The sequence below is a fragment of the Tamandua tetradactyla genome, chromosome 2 (assembly GCF_023851605.1).
Source record: "Tamandua tetradactyla isolate mTamTet1 chromosome 2, mTamTet1.pri, whole genome shotgun sequence".
NCBI lineage: Eukaryota > Metazoa > Chordata > Mammalia > Pilosa > Myrmecophagidae > Tamandua > Tamandua tetradactyla.
The window spans coordinates 3954851-3975011 of NC_135328.1; the positions used below are offsets into that span (position 1 = coordinate 3954851).

At 40.3% G+C, this 20161-nt stretch overlaps 1 protein-coding gene across 5 annotated transcripts in view; it reads left to right on the forward strand.

The window, feature by feature from the left end:
* Positions 1–11011, forward strand: part of LOC143665532 (zinc finger protein 879-like) — a 58520-nt gene extending 47509 nt beyond the window's left edge. For 3 of the 5 annotated variants that reach the window (XM_077139039.1, XM_077139018.1, XM_077139049.1), the window contains exons 2-6: positions 5630–5716; positions 7300–7426; positions 8157–8252; positions 8809–8879; positions 9322–11011. In XM_077139039.1, coding sequence (XP_076995154.1) covers positions 5705–5716; positions 7300–7426; positions 8157–8252; positions 8809–8879; positions 9322–10053 — 1038 coding nt within the window. In that variant the 5' untranslated portion in view covers positions 5630–5704 and the 3' untranslated portion in view covers positions 10054–11011. Of the gene's footprint in view, positions 1–5040; positions 5134–5629; positions 5717–7299; positions 7427–8156; positions 8253–8808; positions 8880–9321 lie in introns of all 5 variants that reach the window. The other 2 variants (XM_077139027.1, XM_077139060.1) reach the window with 2 other exon arrangements.
* Positions 11012–20161: the final 9150 nt, after the last annotated feature.

Below are 20161 nucleotides of genomic sequence, written 5' to 3' on the forward strand. Positions count from 1 at the left end.
CCTTGGTAACTTGGCAACTATACACATCACCTTAAATCGTACTTAATCTTTAAATAGAAAACAATAGATATATTTTTTCATGTAGCAATGCTCATCTGTCCTGTATACAACATACTATGTCTTTCCATATTCAAAATGCATTCGTTTCATCACAATATCAAAAAATCCTTAAATAGATTCAGTAATACAGTACCAACTTAAAAATAGTACACAGTCTCATCAAAGTCAGTTACAGGCATTGTTTGTGTTATGGCATATTCCCTTCTGACTGTTGACCTCTGGACTTCGAGCATGTTTTCTGTTTCCAATATATAAAGAAGAAATAACCATAAGATAAACAATCCCATTGCCATTGGGAGAAATTGGAAGGAAAACAGGGGTCACTGGATCGACACAATTTTGAAAACCTGAAGGGTAAACTCCATTAGATTTCAAAGTCAGATAGTCATTCTTCCTCAGGGTTTTAGAAAGTGGCAGTCCCACCCTTTCCAAAAACCTGTGCAGTGGCCCTGTTTTTTCCAAACACTGGGATGAGGGTTGCAGTGTTGCAAAGACCATCTTTTTCTTGGCATCACCCTCCTCAAGTATCTGGGTAGCACCTGTATTTTCTGCCATCTCCAGGGCACATGTTCAACACCTTCAGAACAGTGAGGTGGCAGCAGGCTCACCCCAGTCCTCAGGAAATGTGCCTTACCCTCTCCAAGACCTGAGACACCAGAACTTTTCCTGAGCATCGAGGCAGAAGGTCTGCTCTCTGTCTCTGGAGCAAACTCACTCCCTCTAACAGGTGGATCTGCTCTCATGGCCCAAGGTTTATTGGCTTCAGACCTTAGTTTCCATGGTTCTGCCTCTGAGGCCAGTCTTCCTTCATCTGTCCCTTTTAGTCCAGATTGGCGGTGGTTCTGTTTATACAGGTCTTGCAAAAATTTATTGACTTGGCATGCAGTATATATGGTATCGATGGCAACAGGCAATAGGACTTTGTACAAGTCTTTTATGGATAATCCCATATCCAAACCTGGCTTGCCTTGTAATGACTGACTGTTCAATGTTTGATTAAATTCTCACATGGGACACTGTTCTCTGGGGTCTCAGTTTTGGGAAGCCCAGAATTTTCCAGACCATTGATTTCTGGTTTCTTTGCCCCCAAAAGTTCAGTCCTCAGCTTCTCCCTTTCTTGTGGCATTTTACTATAAACTGCAAAGAAAAACCAGGCTGCATCCTCCATATTTAGCTTAGATTTTCCTCAGCCAAATATCCCAGATCATCACATTCAGATTCAACATACAGCACCAGGAATCAATTTTGCCAAACTTTCTGCTGCTCCAAAACAAGGATCATCCTCCTTCTAATCTGCAACAACACATTCCTTAAAGTTTCATATTTCTACCAATAGTCTCTTCAGAGCAATCTAGGCTTTCTCTAACAAGCACCTCACCATTCTCCCAGAATCTTACCCTCAGCCATTTAAAAAGTCATTCCAGCATGTTTTTATATTTGCTAATGCTGCTGGAATGCAACACACCAGAAATGGACTGGCTTTTATAGGAGTATTTGTTTAGTTAGAAATTTACAGTTCCTCCGAGGAAAGGCAGCCAACTTTCATCTGGGTCTCTCTGTCACATGGGAAGGCACTCGGTTACAACTGTTGGCCCTCTCTCCTGGCTTCTGGGTTCAAACAGCTTTTACTAGAGTGTGTCCGTTCTGCATCTCCAAACATCTGGGTCTGAACTGCTGAGCTGTCTTTTGACCTCTTCATTTAAGCCTCACTCATTAAGGAAGGTGTGCCCCTTAGCCAACTGCACATGTATCAGCCGTAGATGAAATTCACATGATGATGATTTAAGTCCACAACAGCAGAAAACTAACTTGGCCAATTTAACATCTGAACCTAACTATCACAGGCGGAGAGATGTGTTTATAGATTGTGGTACAAATGAATGATGGAAATATGTTCAGTGAAGAGATAATAACAATGTTTAATTATATTTCTTAGTTTGCAGAGGTCATGTAAAAGATCAATCTCTGTATGGCCTAGTGTCACCCATTAACTAGGATTGGAGACTGGAGGAGTAGTAATGTTTGTATTTTGTGGGGCAGAGCTAATGTTCTGAAATATATTCCATTTTAGGTGCATGTAATTAAGTAATATTGATGATAGCCCAATAATGAATTCCAGACAACTGTTTTGTCACTTTCTATTTAGAAATAGCAGTGGAAGAAATTAAAGCAATCATTATATGTGTTTGCCTATTTGGATAGTTGTAAGAAAGAGAGAAAAGATGCTATGATGTAATTTGAGATACTCCTATTGTGCCAGTTTGAATCTGTTGTGTACCCCAGAATTTTAATTCTTTTGATTCAAGCTCTTTAATCTTCATTCAGTATTGCTGGGTGGGAGCTTTTTGATTATCTCGGGAGATCTGATCCACTCAATTGTGGGTGGTAGCTTTTGATTAGATGGTTTCCATAGATGTGTCTCCACCCATTCAAGGTGGGGTTTGCTTACTGGGACCCTTTAAGAGGGAACCATTTTGTAAAAAGTTTTAGAGCCACACACAGCCAGAGACCTTTGGAGATGAAGAAGGAAAATAACCCCAGGGTTGCTTAATGAAACAAGAAGCCTGGTGTATTAGTTAGGGTTCTATAGAGAAACAAAATCAACAGGGAACACTCACAAATATAAAATTTATTAAAGTGTCTCATGTGACTGTGGGAATGCAGAGTCCAAAATCCGCAGGGCAGGCTGTGAAGCCAATGATTCCAATGGAGGGTCTGGATGAACTCCACAGGAGAGGCTCGCCAGCCAGAGCAGGAAGAGAGCCTGTCTCTTCTGAATCCTCCTTAAAAGGCTTCCAGTGATTAGACTGAACATCATTCATTGCAGAATACACTCCCCTTGGCTGAATACAAATGGAATCAGCTGTGGATGCAGCTGACATGCTCGTGATCTAATTCTATGAAATGTCCTCATTGCAACAGACAGGACAGCACTTGCCCAACCAGGCAAACAGGTACCACCATTTGGCCAAGTTGACACATGAGCCTGTGTCAACTTGACATCTGGAGAGAAAACCAGCAAATACCACCATGTTCACCATGTGCCCTTCCAGCTGAGAGAAACACTGAATGTCATTGACCTTCTTGAACCAAAGTATCTATTCTCCGGATGCCTAAGATTAGACATTTCTATAACCTTGCTTTATTTTGGACATTTTCACAGCATTAGAACATAGAAACTTGCAACTTAATAAATTCCCCATTTTAAAAGCCATTCTGTTTCTGGTATATCGCATTCCGGCAGTTTGCAAACTAGAACACCCCTAGTGTTGTTTGAGGAAGTGTTTCCAGAGGACTCAAGCAAGGAATGACTAGAGTAGTTTGAAGACAGTCAGAAGACTGAAATTTCAGAGAAGCCCAGGAAAATTAGCTCCATAAAGTTGGTCATGTTTCTTTGGTTCAAACCAGAATATAATTATGAGGAGATAATTGCTAATGCTTGTAGGATTTGTTTATGAGGAAATCATTGTTGAGCTCTGTAAGTCAAAGGGTGAGAAGTTTTTGAAGAAATGTAACTGCATTTTCAGTTTGAGTGTGAGAGGAGGAAGAGCAGGAGAGTAGGGACTTGAAGGAAAAGAGCTTAAGGAGAGGTTTTGTTTCAAGTTGGAATATACAAATTAAGTGATCTGAAGATGGACTGAAGAGGGAGGGAGAGGTTTCTCGTAAGGAGATTTATAGTTTCTGGTAAAAGATTTATAACCAAATACATAAGTTTCCAACAAAACAGGAAAAAAAGATTTCAGTTCGATACATTGGACTTAGCCAGAGGTAACGTGACTTTTCAGTTTAATAGGAGAGAAGGAATTATCAATGGATATGAATCCAGGAATATTTTAAAATATATTAAACAGTAATTTATGAAATTGTATAATACATCTAGTTAGAGGTAAGCCCATCTGTTAAAAATGAGGGGAGATATGAGAATGTACGATTCAAAAGGCTTAAAGAAGATTGGAAGTATTTGTGGAGAATGGAAGAATGATTTAATTAGGAAGACCTCATAGAGTTACCCAATATATTTGAAGGCCACTAGGAATTGAGTTTCTGTTTTAGACCAGAAGCTATATCTTAGTCATGGGATGTTTGAGATTCAGAATTGTGAAAATGCAGATATTTTAAATCACCTCACATGGGGGATTCTTTCATACAAGAATCTGGATATGGGAAATATTTCTGTGAACAAACCACAAAGAGAGGAAGTTTTAGTCACAGAGTGGGACTTTTGATGATTGATAAAGAACGGTCAATTCATGCACAGCCTAGGAATGGTATATAATGCTCAAGGAATTTGAGCTTGACAGAAAGGCATGACAAAATTTGAATTCTAGTTGCGTCATATCCTAGCCCTGTAATTTTGTCATGTTATTAAACTTTTGTGAACCTCTGAGCATGTCATTTGTTAAATTGGTAAATAAACCATGATTATCAGGCTTATTGTGAAGATAAAATAAGTGAATGTATGTAAATCTCCAAGCACGAGGTCTCATTTAATATAACATTTTCTTTTCCTAGACTTCAGTAGAAATGGGTGAGTTAACTCTACTTCCTTTGTTTATGAAACATTGTCATTTATTGAAGACATTTAAATGTATATTTAAATGTTGATGGCTTTTGGTAGAATTCACAGTTTATAAACAATTGTTTGATACATGCACACATGTATATAAATAAATGCAGGGGTGTTGGTGTTCCTGATGATTATTTTAGGATAGGATTTGAGTAACCAGAGATCCTCCTAGACAGGATCTGAGCAACCAGAGAACTGCCTAAACCCCTTTATTCTGTATTTTCTGAGCCAAACCTCTTTGCCTTATGAGGGTTGTGAGATATGGTGGAAACATTATGACTCATATGTTCCTGCTACTTTGCAATGACTGGGTACTTTTAGGGCTATATTTGGCGGATAGGTGCTGTTTATCTTTCCAAATAAAGGTAAGTCCTTGAATTTACTCCATCATGAAATAGATTCCTCAATTACAGGAACAATAGCCAGATCTGTGGACAGAAGATATAAAAGAGTGGAAGAAGTGATATTTCTAGAAATTCCATGCTGGGAAACCAATATGATTTAGGGTAAGAGTATTCAGAAGGGCAGGGGCAGAATAGAGGGAAAAGGGAATGGGGGTTCAGAGGGTTGGAATGGATTGTAGAGAACTAGTGCTAACGCATGAACCAAAAATAGTTACTCTGAAAAATTCCAGAATGTTTACCTGCAAGCAGAGACCAACATCCATGTGTGCCATGAATTAGGGATTTCTGTGGTTTGGAACCAGAGAGGGAATGTAAACTCTGAAACTGTGGCTAATTAACTTACAAAACGCAATGGTTTTCATTTTCATTTCTGTAAGATATCCATATTGATATTTTCTTTATTAGCAGTAATAGCCATAGTTTTTTACATTTGACACAGGAAGATGTGGATCCTCCCCATATTTCTTTTAGTGCACACTATATGCTTTTCTTGGTTGACCTAGGGCATACTCCCAGGTGAATGTTTAGGTATTTAGGAGAGGTAGGTCTGGACAAGGGGGCAGGACTTCAGTCTCATTGTTTCTTTCTCCATCCTCAGCATTGACTACTTTGTGCTTGGCCTGTCTGAGTGTGAAAAACCAGAGGAAGACCCTTTACGGCTGAAATATTGACAATGCAACAACTGGTGAGAAAGGAATTGCTATGTCTACTGAAAAACATCCCCTGCCAGCATATGGGCAGATTTCTCCCCTTGGCCTAGATATTCTGTGTACACTCAGAAGATAGTCACTGATTTGAGATCCACTTAAGTTTCTGTAGGACCTTGGGATAGATAAATATGGTGGCCAGGGACTGACCAAGAAATAATCTCCTTTCCAACATTTACCCTAATTTGTTCCAGTCTCCATTAAGCCTGTGTATTCACAGAAGACATGAGAGAATTTAATTTCCTTAAGTAGCCCATGTCAGGGATTGAGAAGAGATTCACTCATTTACCATGTTAGTGATTTATGTGCATAGTCCTGTTGTGCATGTAGTGATGGAAATGAGTAAAAGCACAATTTGACAGTCCAAGTTTTATCATGTTTCAACATGCACGTTTCATCAGGTAAGTTCAATCAGTCCATTGTTAGAGGTGCTGGGGTAAGGGACATGCTTTGTTCAAGAAAGCTCAAGAAATGGACAGGCCAGAAAAGGCAATGAAAAAATAATTTTTCTCCACTAATAAATTTGGTGGAATATATTTGCATGTTTTGAAAAAAATTTTAACATTCTCACTAACACGTAGTCCTCAGTCACCAATTTTCTCTTTTTAAAAAAGCTTTGTATAATTTAAGTGGAAGCAATGAATAGGGAGTATTGTTTCCTTAATTTAGACAGCACATATAGGAGAAGGAATATAGCAAAGAGTAAAATTTATGGCCCTGTGAAAAGTTTTGAAGAACTGGAGAAACCAGAACCAGTTAAGAGGTTAATTTTATTCTTGAACAGAGATACAAGAGAGACAGTGAAAACTGGCATTTGGAGGTGCAAGAGAAAATTTAGTAAAGGAGGAAGAGTCTGTGTGGGACTATACTTCAGTATGACATTCTCAGGGCCCCCCAGCTTGTACTGTTGAACTATCTTCATGACTTATAATGAACACTTGAGATTTGTAGAGTTTAAAGAATAAGAACCTCTTGATCCCAGCTTCTGTGTAAAGGTGATCTGCAGAATGTTGTGTTAAGTTTTTATTTCTGCTTTTTAAATAATAGACTAATCACTTTGTACCACAGTTTATTGTAACTTTCAGAAGGCTGGACAGTTTCTTAAATGATTTCATAGTTGAAGAAACTGAAGACATTAAATTGAGAGGCAGACTCTAACCACAGTCATGGTTAAAAATGTCAGATTACATTTATTGCTTGCATTGGGATGGGTCTATAGATATACTTTAAATTGGTGAAGAGAATTTTAGTTCTGAATACTCAGGTGCAAATTTAGTAGTTCCCATCTGGAATAATTACCAGTATGTTGAGAATTTTCAATGTTATATCACACCACAACTCTTGTGATTGTGCCTTAATAATGAAATTTTATGTTCAGAGTTTGTGTTTCTCTGTAAAGAGAGATGCTTGGTTAGCATTGAAAACGATGTTACTGAAACCTCAAACATAGTTTGAGCATTCTATATAAGCAGCCTTCCCTTCAGTGTGTCATTTCAACTATGCTATTCTGGACATAAGTAGGGATGGCCTAGTCCCAACCAGAATATCCATGTTGTTTTAGGAATCAATGACCTTCAAAGATTTAGCTATAGACTTCACACCTGAAGAGTGGTCCCTGCTGGACACAACCCAGAGAAAGCTGTTCAGAGATGTCATGCTAGAGAATATCAATCATCTTGTTTCCCTGGGTAAGTCTATCAGAATTCTGTCTATCTATCTGTCTGTCTATCTAATCTATCCATCATCTATTCAAGAAGTATCTAGAATAGCTTTCACATTTACCACTCCATCTCCACCTGAAGTCTTTTGTTACATTTACAATTACCTGAAAGAAATGTTTCTTCAGTTATTACTTACATCTCATTTGTCATACCAGCATAATGTAATCTTCCTGACAAAAAATGTCGTGTCTTTCTTGCTACGTAATCTCACCAATCACAACAGTGCTGAATACTTCATGAAGAGTATTGATAAACCAATGAATTAAATATTCTCTAATTAATTAGTATGCTCTAGGGACTATGGTGAGGTTTTAGAACCCAATAGTACAATAATAGATATATCTTTTTCTGTATAGAACTTATGTTGTTCTAGAGGAGCTTAAGTTTTATTGGATTTTTTTTAAAAATAGTATTTAACCAATATGGAAGCCTCATTTCTCCTACTCTATGAAGACTGTGGTTACTGCATATTTTGACCTTGGGCATGGGCATAACAACCAGAGGACTCTAATGGCTTTTGGCACAAGGTTAGGTGTCATCCCTTTGTTGGTGAAGGATTGTCAGTATCCTCTGTTCAAAGCATGTTTCCCAGTGCTACCCTTCAGTGTTTATTTTATTCCACTTGCACTGGACTTGGTGATCATTGACTGCTGTTAGTCTGGAACTCAAAATCTGTGTTTCTCTTTCCCATAAACAGGGTATCAGCTCTGTGAGTCAGATGTGACTTCCCAGTTGGAGCAAGGAGAGGAACTGTGGAGAGAAGTGTTAGGATTTCTCCAGGGCCAGAGTCCAGGTGAGTTCCATGAACCTGTGCCCAAGTATGACAAGGAGACCTGGTCAGTGAATGAGCAGATCCTTGAAATATCATCTGAAGAACTCCTTAAATGAGTAATAGATATTCTCTGAAATGTAGACAGACACATCAAGGAAACATTTCCTCAGATGGTTTCATTATTCCATACGTGTATCTATCTTTACTTAAGTATTCATCTGTCATTGTCTTTGGCTTAGGGTAAAGACATATTAATTTACTTATTCAAATTAACGTACACATAATTTCCCTTGTTTAGGTCCTTCTCTTAAGGACTTTACTACTCTTTACCTTCTTAATATCCAATCTTCATTTTAACTCTATACTTTAAAAGTGAGTGGTACTGTAGTTCTTAATATCCTGAGAAGTTTCCACATCTTAGAGCATACCTTAATTTTCCCTTCCCTCCCCACCCCCCCACCCCCCATAAAGTGACAGTATTTGAAATATATGATCATTGGGGCTTATTTTTCATTTTCATTCTGTTGATTCCACTGTAGCAATGTTTTTTATTTTTTTATTTTTTTTTATTTTTTAGGTATGGAAAGTGACTTTAAACAACAAGAACTGCAACATATCTATAAGAAGGATGCATGCACCATGTCAGAGGTAAGCATCATGTGATGAACCCTTGTCATCCAAATATAAACCTTGGATGAAATAAGTTAGAAATTCAGCATAGTCACTGGACTGTAATTAAAGTTGTAGTTAAGAACTATCCCAGCATAAAGTTTTGGATAGTTTCACTTTAGGGAAAAAGTGACTGAGGTCAAAAACATAACCTGAGGTTTATAAAAGGATAATTGTATAAACATGGCTTATGTCTTGTGTTTGAAAGATAATGAAGTAGTCAAAATAATTTAGTTCTACAGTTGTGATAATATGAAAGAAAATCTCTATGCATGCAAGACAATAACAGTCCATGTTTTTGTAATGTGAAAATATTTAAGTAGAAATTCACCCAATAATTAGTCTGTATTCATATGTAGAAAAATAATGGATAAAACTAATTAGGAAAACTTTTAACAGTTTCTTCTCTCCTTCCCAACAGCAGATTTCTTGCACTCAAAAGGATCAATTTCAATGTAATGATTTGGAAGAGAATTTCGTTCACAGCTCTGCACTGGCTCAGTATGTGTCAACTCACACAGGAGAGAAACCCTGTGTCAGCAGACAGTTTCAAAAAGCCCTCAGTGACCATTCATCCTTTATTCGACATAAGCACATCCACACCAAAAATAAATCATTTGACTGTCATATATGTGGGAAAGACTTCACTAGAAGTTATGCGCTCAGGCAGCATGAGCGAACTCACACTGGAGAGAAGCCATATGCCTGCCATATATGTGGGAAAGCCTTCAGTCAGTCTTCAAAGCTCAGGCAACATGAGAGAATTCACACTGGACAGAAACCATATGCCTGCCACATATGTGGGAAAGCCTTCAGTCAATCTTCCAACCTTAGACGACATGACAGAACTCACACTGGAGAGAAACCTTATGGCTGCCGTCTATGTGGAAAAGCATTCAGTCAGTGTTCTACACTTAGAAAGCATGAGAGAACTCACTGTGGAGAGAAAACAAATAAATGTCATCTCTGTGGGAAAGCCTTCAGTCGGTATTCTGCCCTTAGACAACGTAAGAGTACTCTCATCGGAGAGAAACCATATGAATATCATGTATGTGGAAGAAACTTCACTTATAAGGGTTCTCATATAAGAAGACATGAGAAAACTACACTAGAGAATACCTGTGTGGCTGCTTTTATGTGGAAGAGCCTTTAGTCAGTCTTCCAATTTTAGACAGTATGAGAGAATGCACACTGGAGAGAAAACATGAATGTCATCCATGTGGGAAAACCTTTTACTCACTAATTATTCTGCCCATAAATGACAAGGGCATTTCACACTAAAAACTATTAAGAATATGAAGAGGTCTTCAGCCACAGCTCTAACCTTTTAAATAAATGAAAGAGCCCACATAGGGTGTTAATTCTGTGTGAGCATAATCCATTTGAAAATGAATAAAGGAACGTTTTCAATTATTCTGAATTCCTTCATCAGTAAAGTTTTCAAATGGAGAAAATGCCAGTCCTAAAATCAAACTGAACAAGCCTTCAGCTGTAGCTCACATCAGGAATATCAGAATGAGAAAATACATAAGGAGACATCTTTACCACAGAATTTAATCATGAATTCAAAATTTTTCCTTATGACCTGTATTAGAGTTCTCTAGAGAAACAAACTCAACAGGAAATTTTTGTAAATATAAAATTTATAAAAGTGTCTCACGTAACCATGGGAACATAGAGTCAAATATCTGTTTGGTAGGCCATGAGGCTGACAATTCTGATGGAAGGTTTGGATGAACTCCACAGGAGAAGCTCATTGGCTGAAGCAGGAAGAGACCCTCTCTCTTCTGAATACTCCTTAAAAGCCTTCCAGTGATTAGATTAAGCATCACTCATTGCAGAAGACACACCCCTTGGCTGAAATGGAATCAGCTGTGGATGCAGCTGTTGTGATCATGATTTAATTTTATGAAATGTCCTCATAGCCACAGGCAGACCAGTACTTGCCCAACCAGACAAACAGGTACCACCACTTGGTCAAATTGACGCATGAACCTGACCCTGGCAGTCCACCCCTTGTCAACTTGGCAGTTATACCCATCACCATAAACCATACCTAATTTCTAAATAAAAAACAATAAAGCACACAGTTTTTCTTTCACCTAACAATATTCAACTGTCCTGCATATGACTGGAAGCAACATTAAATCTCTCCAGAATAGGGTGCAAGTCTTTGGAATTATTCATTCTTAAACTTGATGTCTTACAACTTAAATAGTATAACTGGAACAAAACAGCATTACAGTCCTCTTCTGTAACTGATCACGTGGTCGTAATTCATATTTATCACTACCTTCTCCCCCTACCCATTCCATGTTTCCTTTGCCCTCAGCGAGCACCTCAGCTGGCTGTGGTTCTTTGGCTGGTGGGGTGACCGAAACCTTCATTCCTGAAATTTCAGACCCATTGGTAATCCTGCCTGGATTGGGATGTTGCAGTTTTCCATTGATTTTAATCACAGGGCATGGTAATACTAAAAAAACGCCCTAGAGGATCTCCTTTATTCCAGGGAAACTCTTCTTTACCTCCATTGTGTAATTGCAGTCCTATTTCTCCCTGATAGTCAGGGTCAATCACCCCAGACAATAATGTAATCCTCTTCTTGCTTTGTTGATCCAGGGGCGTGAGTAGCCCAAAGTGACCAGGTGGCAGTCTTAGATTCCAGTTCAGTGGAACCGTTTCTCCTGGTGGAAGCACTCCCCCTTTGGGAACTAAACCCTATAGACCAGCAGAGCTCAGGGTTGCAGGGATGGGAAGCAAAAATTTTCCTAGTGGATCACAACGGGTAATAGTAAGTGGTGCCACTCCCATTTCCACCCCTTGGTTCCTGGACTCATGGATCCTGGCTATGGTAGAAACAGCGCCATACAGTGGATGCTGATTCAGAGCATACATAACTTCTTGGAGAGCATTACCGCAGCCCTTCAAGGTATTGCCACCTAGTTGGCACTGTAATTGAGTTTTCAAAAGGCCATTCCACCATTCTATCAATCCAGCTGCTTCTGGATGATGGGGAACATGGTAAGACTAGAAAATTACATGAGCATGTGCCCATTCCCACACTTCATTTACTGTGAAGTGTGTTCCTTGATCAGAAGTAATGCTGTGTAGAATACCATGGCGATAGAAAAGACATTCTGTAAGCCCACAAATGGTAGTTTTGGCAGAAGCATTGGTGCAGGGAAAGCAAACCTGTATCCACAGTATGTGTCCATTCCAGTTAGAACAAATTGCTGCTGCTTCCATGAAGGGAGTGGTCCGATGTAATCAGCCTGCCCCCATGTAGCCAGCTGGTCACCTTGGGGAATGGTGCCATATTGGGGACTGAATGTGGGTCTCTGCTGCTGACAGATTAGGCACTCAGCAGTGGCTGTAGGCAAGTCAACCTTGGTGAGTTGAAGTCCATGTTGCTGAGCCCATGCATAACCTCCATCCCTACTGTTCTGGTTTGCTAGCTGCCGGAATGCAACACACCAGAGATGGATTGACTTTTACTAAAAGGGGATTTATTTTGTTGGTTCTTCAGAGGAAAGGCAGCTAACTTTCCACTGAGGTTCTTTCTTACGTGGAAGGCACAGGATGGTCTCTGCTGGTCTTCTCTCCAGGCCCCTGGGTTCCAACAACTTTCCCTGGGGTGACTTCTTTCTGCATCTCCAAAGGCCTGGGCTGAGCTGCAAGTGCTGAGATGAGGAATGCCAAGCTGCTTAGGCTGGGCTAAATTGCTCTCTCTCATTTAAGCACCAGCCAATTAAGTCAAACATCACTCACTGCAGCAGACACGCCTCCTAGCTGACTGCAGATGTAATTGGCAACAGATGAGGTTCACGTACCACTGGCTTATGTCCGCAGCAATAAGACTAGGTATGCTCACCTGGGCAAGTTGACAACTGAATCTAACACACCTACCATCATGACCACTTTGTTCATGAGCTCATTGGGCCAATGACAGAAGTTGCTGGCGAAAGAGGCTGACTGGTATCTACAGAATGGGTCATCTTACCCACTTGATGATTAAAACCTTCCTCTGCTGAAGTTACCTGCTGGTGCACTTTCACATGGGACACAAATATCTTCATGTTTTTAGCCCACTCAGAAAGGTCTATCCACATACTTCTTCCCAGACCTCTTTGTCACCAGTTTTCCAATTATGGTCTCTCCAAGTCCCTGACCATCCAGTCAAACTATTAACGGCTGCCTGTGAGTCAGTATACAAATGCCACCTATGGCCAGTTCTTCTGTTCTAGTTTGCTAGCTGCCAGAAAGCAATATACCAGAAATGGAATGGCTTTTAAAAAGGGGAATTTAGGGCGGGCCACAGTGGCTCAGCAGGTAAGAATGTTTGCCTGCCAAACCCGAGGACCCGGGTTCGATTCCTGGTGCCTGCCCATGTGAAAAAAAAAAAAAGGAATTTAATAAGTTTCAAATTTACAGTTCTAAGGCCGAGAAAATGTCCCAATATGTCCAATCAAAGGCAGCCAGGGAAAGATACCTTGGTTCAAGAAGGCTGATGAAGTTCAGGGTTTCTCTCTTAAGTAAGAAGGTACATGGCAAACACGGAGTCGTCTGCTAGCTTTTTCTCCTGGCTTCTGGTTTCATGAAGGTTCCCGGGAGGTGTTTTCCTTCTTAATCTCCAAAGGTCGCTGGCTCGTGGCCTCTCTGCTTCGTGGTGCTGCAGTATTCTCGGCTCTCTCCAAATCTCTTTCATTCTCCAAAATGTTTCCTCTTTTATACGACTCCAGAAACTTATCAAGACCCACCAAATGGGTGGAGACATGTCTCCACCTAATCCAGCTTAACAACCATTCTTGATTAAATCACATCTCCAGGGAGATGATCTGATTACTTTCAAACATGCAGTATTGAATAGGGATTATTCTGTCTTTATGAAATGGGGTTTTGATTAAAATATGGCTTTTCTAGGGAACATACATCATTTCAAACCAGCACACCTACCAAGTAAAATGAGCAACCAGGTGCCCTGCTCGAACTTCTGCCTGCAGGGAGAATTTCCCCTCACCACTGTCCTTTAAGAACACCCCAGAAAGGGTTTGGAGTGTTGCAGCTGTCCACTATTGGGTGGTACCAGCATATTGTGCTGAACCATCTGTAAACCAGGCCTGAGTTTTCTCTTCCTCAGTCAATTCACTGTAAGGAAGTCCCCAAGAAGCCATTGCTCTGGGATGGGAAAGAGAAGGTAATGGGGCAGGAGTGGAGACCATGGGCATTAGGGCCACTTCCTTATGTAACTTACTTGTGCCTTCAGGACCTGCTCTGGACCTCTGTTACTTATACCATTTCCATTTAATGATGGAGTGCTGCTTTGTACACCCAACTTTATGGCTTGATTGGTCAGACAACACTCAGCTCATGATAGGCAACTCAGGTCTCATGGTAACTTGGTGGCCAATGGTTAAGCGTTCAGTCTCTACTAAGGCCCAGTAGCAGGCCAAAAGCTGTTTCTCAAAGGAGAGTAGTTATCTGCAGCAGATGGTAAGGCTTTGCTCAAAATCCTAAGGATCTGCGTTGTGATTCTTCTATAGGGGCCTGCCAGAGACTCCAAACAGCATCTCTGTTTGCGACTGACACTTCCAGCACCATTGGATCTGCTGGATCATATGGCCCAAGTGGCAGAGCAGCTTGTACAGCAGCCTGGACCTGTCACAGTGCCTCCTCTTGTTCAGGTCCCCACTTAAAATTAGTAGCTTTTCTGGTCACTCGATAAACGGGCCCAAGTAGCGCACTCAAATGAGGAATATGTTGTTGCCAAAATCCAAAGAGACCAATTAGGTGTTGTGCCTGATTTTTGGTGGTAGGAGGGGCCAGATATAGCAACTTATCCTACACCTTAGAAGGGATATCTCGACATGCCCCTCACCACTGGACACCTAGAAATTTCACAGAGGTGGAAAGCCCCTGTATTTTTGTTGGATTTTTCTCCCATCCTCTGAAATGCAAATGCCTTACCAGTAAGTCTATAGTAGTTGCTACTTCTTGCTCATTAGGTTCAATCAACATGATATCATGAATATAATGGACCAGTGTGATGTCTTGTGGGAGGGAGAAACAATCAAGATCACTGCGGACAAGATTATGACATAGGGCAGGAGAGTTGATATACCCCTGAGGTAGGACAGTGAAAGTATATTGTTGAGCTTGCCAGCTGAAAGCAAACTGTTTCTGGTGATCCTTCCTAACAGCCATTGAGAAAAAAGGATTTGCCAGATCAATAGCTGCTTACCAGATACCAGGGGATGTACTGATATGCTCAAGCAATTGATACCACATCTGGAACAGCAGCTGCAATTGGGTTACCACCTGGTTGAGTTTACAATAATCCACTGTCATCCTCCGAGACCCATCCATTTTCTGCACAGTCCAAATAGGAGAGTTGAATGGGGATATGGTGAGAATCACCATCTCTGCATCCTCCAAGTCCTTAAGAATGGCAGTAATCTCTGCAATCCCTCCAGGAATCCGGTATTGCTTCTGATTTACTATTTTGCTAGGTAGGGGCAATTCTAGTGGCTTCCACTTGACCTTTCCCACCATAATAGCCCTCACTGCATGAATTAATGAGCCAGTGTAGGGATTCTGCCAGTTGCTCAGTGTGTCTGTTCCAATTATACATTCTGGAACTGGGGAAATAACTACAGAATGAGTCTGGGGCCCACTGTACCCACTGTGAGACAGACCTGCGCTAGAAGTCCATTGATCACCTGGCCTCCATAAGCCCCCACTCTGACTGGTGGACCAGAGTGATGTTTTGGGTCCCCTGGAATTAATGTCACTTCTGAACCAGTGTCTAATAATCTCCAAAATGTCTGCTCATTTCCTTTTCCCCAATACACAGTTACCCTGGTAAAAGGCCGTTAATCTCCTTGGGGAAAACAGCTTTTGAAAAATGATATTCAGTGTGCTCACGGTGATGAAGGAAAATACTGGGAAAGAAATAAAGGATACTAGGGAACAAATGACATTACTTGAGTCAAGAAACTCAATAAAGAGAAATTTTTGAAAGGACCCAAATGACTACTGGAGTTAAAGACCACATTAGACAATTGAAATGTGTCAGGCTGAGAAGTAAAAAGGAAAAAGAATCACAAAATGCAAAACTAGCCTAAGAAACCTGTGGCACACCACCAAGCAAACCAGTATACACATTATGGGAATCTAAGAAGGAAAAGGAAGAGAAAAAGTGGTAGATGAATTATTTAAAAAATGATGGCAGAAAACTTCCCAATCTAGGCAAAAGACAAACATGCAAGAAGCTCATAAATACTATATAGGATAACTATGTAGAGCAATATGCCCAAACACATAGTCAAACTATCAAATGCAAAAGACAAGGAGAGATTTCTAAAACTGCAATAGCAAAACAGTTGTGTACAAGGGAGTCCCAATAAGATTATGATTATATGCCAATTTCATATCAGAAGCCATAGAGACAAGAAGACAGTGAGATGAAATATTTGATGTTCTGTGCTAGTTTGAAACTGTTATGTACCCCAGAAAAGCCATGTTTTTTAAAATATTGAGTCAATTGTGCTTGGTGGGATCTTTTTGACTAAGTTTTTTTCCATGGAGATGTGACCCACCCAGTTGTGAGTGGGACCTTTTGATTAGGTAGTTTTCATGGAGTTGTGTCTCCTCCCATTTAAGATGGGTCACTTACTGAAGTCTTCTAAGAAAGAGCCATTTTTAGAAAAAGCTTTAGAGCCAACAGGGCCCACACAGCTAGAGACGTTTGGAGATGAAGAAGGAAAATGACCCCGAGGAAGCCTCATGAAATAAGAAGCCTGGAGAGAATGCTAACCAGTGTCACTATGTGCTTTCCCAGCTGACCGAGGTGTTCCAGACAGCATCAGCCTTTCCTGAGTGAAGGTAACCTCTTGTTAGTGCCTTAATTTGGACATTTTCATGGCCTTAGAATTGTAAACATGCAACTTGATAAATTCCCTTTTTAAAAGCCATTCTATTACTGGCATATTGCATTCTGGCAGCTTAACAAATGAAAACATGTGCTGAAAGAAAGCAATTGCCAATGAAGTATTTTATTTCTAGGGAAGCTTTCTTTAGAAACTGAGGGAGAACCAAAAAATTAAAAAATAATAAAAAATAAACTGAGGGAGAGATTAAGACATTCCTAGATAAACAAAAGCACTTTAGAACCTATAAGAAGTAGGCAAGGACTTACATACCAAAAAACTGCAATGCAGTATTACTGGCATTTATAAGAACCCATATGTTTACCTTTAGTAGGTGACATTCTCCTCCCTCTTTGAGCAACTGTCTAGTGTCCTTTCCTTTCAGTTTGAAGAACTCCTATTAGCATTGCTTGTAGGGCACGTCTAGTTGTAATAAACTCCCATGGTTGCATGAGACACTTTTATAGAGACTCATATTTACAGATATCTTCTGTTAGTTTCCGGAGAGAACCCTGACTACTACAAGTTTGGTTCCAGGAGTGGTTCTTGAAAAACAAAATCTTGAAAATAGGCTTTTGCAATTGGTTTTCTACTCTGAGTGGACTCAAAAGTGCTAATGAATCTATTTCAAACAGTCAAGATGGCACTGACATTCCATAGTGCAAGTTGGCAGTGACACAAAATATCCCCCCATTTGATTCTGCTAATTGGATGCTTATATGAGGCAAGGTCCTGGGTGATAATGTTTTTGATAATTTAGCAGAGTTTTTGGAGTTAAAATGTATAATGATATTCGCTGGTTGCTCCTAAATATGCTGGATACAGTTATAAAAGAAAGGGATGACCTGAAGGCTTCAAATTTGCAGCTTAAGTGCTGCATGAAAGATGTAAAATTTCTATGTGTGCCCTGAAAGAAAATCGTGTTTCTTGTGGGTGCAGACTTGACATCTCTGAAAACAAGACCCCAGAATCTCATTGTGTGAGTAGCAGGTTTATAACGTAAGCTGAAATCTTAACCTGGCAGGGTGTTTACTGTTAAAGTGAGGGCGTTGATTGAAAAGGAATGTGATCCTGAAAATTGGAATGGACACATAGGTTGATAATGATGGCAATGGGTATATTTAAACCCTAGATTCTCCTGAGTCTTTACTAGATGAAACTATAGTCATCTGCCCTGAGGAAATAGCCATCTAATCTTGAGACAGCCTACCTTGAGGAAACATCTTCCTGCCATGTCTGCCCTGAGGTATTATTAGCTAACCTCCACGTGAGGAATTAACCCTTCAGTGCCTCCCAAATCTGTAAGCATCTCCCCTGGGGAGGTGTGCTATACTCCGAAAGAGCTGCATTAGTTTTCCAATTTATATAGACAGAAATCAGGGGAATATGTGTGGGAATGGATATTAAGGGTGTTGGATAATGGTGGAAGGAATATAAAGCTGGATCAAGCTGAATTATTGATATGGGCTGTTCTAGTTTGTTAGCTGCCAGAATGCAATATACCAGAAATGGAATGGCTTTAAAAAATTTAATAAGTTGCCGAGAAAATGTTCCAATTAAAACAAGTCTATAGAAATGTCCAATCTAAGGCATCTGGGGAAAGATACCTATGTTCAAGAAAGCTGATGAGGTTCAGGGTTTCTCTCTCAGCTGGAAGGGCAAGGTGAAGTCTTCTAGCTTTCTTTTCTGGCTTCTTGTTTCATGAAGCTCCCCGGGAGGCATTTTCCTTCTTCATCTTCAAGGGTCACTGACTGGTGGACTCTCTGCTTCGTGGTTCTACGGTATTCTCATGGCTGTCTTTATTCTCTACTCTCTCAGAATCTTGTGGCTTTCTCTCATTCTCTAGCTTTTTTCTATGTGCTTTCTTCTTTTAAAGGATTCCAGTAAAACCAATCAAGACCCACCTGGAATGGGTGGAGACATGACCCCACCTAATCAAGTTTAATGCCCACATTTGATTGAGTCACATCTCCATGGAGATAAGCTAATTAAAGTTTCCAAAATGCAGAACTGAATAGGGATTAGAAGAAACCGTTGCTCCCACAAAGTTGATTAGGATTAAAACATGGCTTTTATAGGGTATATAAACCTTTTCAAACTGACACATGGGACCACTAAGCAAAGATTCGGGATTCAGTGTTGTATCTCAAGGCAGTAGAAAGGGCATTAACATTTTGTATAGGTGATTGACTGAAACATGGATTAAAAGATGACTGACATTACCTGAAGTTGAAATGCCAGAACTGCTCTGGTATAATGTAGTTGAGGGGATTCAAGGTCTTAGAGAGATTGGAATGACAGGGTGGATTTATAATGAAGACCTGCTCAAATGACTTCTGCCAGCTAGCTCAAATACCCAGAAGTGTCCAGAAAACACACCTTTTACTAGGAGTATGAGGAATAAATTTGTGAAACTAGCTCCATTATCCCTGAACAGCTCTGTACTCACTCTTCCTTGTTGGTGAGATATTACTCTGGGAACTGCTGTCACTGAGCTGCAGTCTTTAAACACAATGGCAATGATAAGATCCAGAGTTGGCAGGTCACAAAGCAACATTTAATTGCCAGACAAGATGGGCATGGCTACCATAATAGCAGACTCAAAGTAACCGTCAAAACACTATGACTCACAAAGACCCATGGTGTTCACGAGTAAATCATGGCCTACCTAGAAGTATAATAGATGGGTAATCTACCAAATTCTTGTTTGAGCTGTATTAGCAGAAGGGTTCTATGTCAAGTGAGTACAAGTCTAATTTGAGTTGCAGAAATAGAGTCACAGCCCCCACACTTAAGACACTTTAAAGACACAGAATCCCTTGAATGAGGGGAGGGCCAGGTCCCTTTGGGGAAGGGCCCCTTGAATGGGGGAGGACTCAGTATCCTTGGAGAAGGATTCTTTTGCACTGCCAAATATTTATACTGTTAATCTTCCCCCACAGGCTTCCCCAAGGAGACCTATGGCATTTTACCACAGTAACTGCATTGGGGAAAAGGAAATGATCAGATATTTCAGGGATAATTAGACACTGGCTCAGAAGGAACATTAATTTTAGGAGACCCAAAACACCACTCTGGTTCATTAATTAAAGTGGGGGCTTATGGGAGTCAGGTCATCAATGGAGTTGTAGCTCAAGTCCATCACATAGTGGGACCATTGGTCTCCAGATCCATTCTGTAGTTATTTTGCCAGTTCCAGGATGCATAATTGGAATAGACATACTCAGCAACTGGCAGAATCACCACATTCATTCCATGACTCATGGAGTAAGGGCTATTATGGTAGGAAAAGCCGAATGGAATTCACTAGAACTGCTGCTACCTAGCAAAATAGTA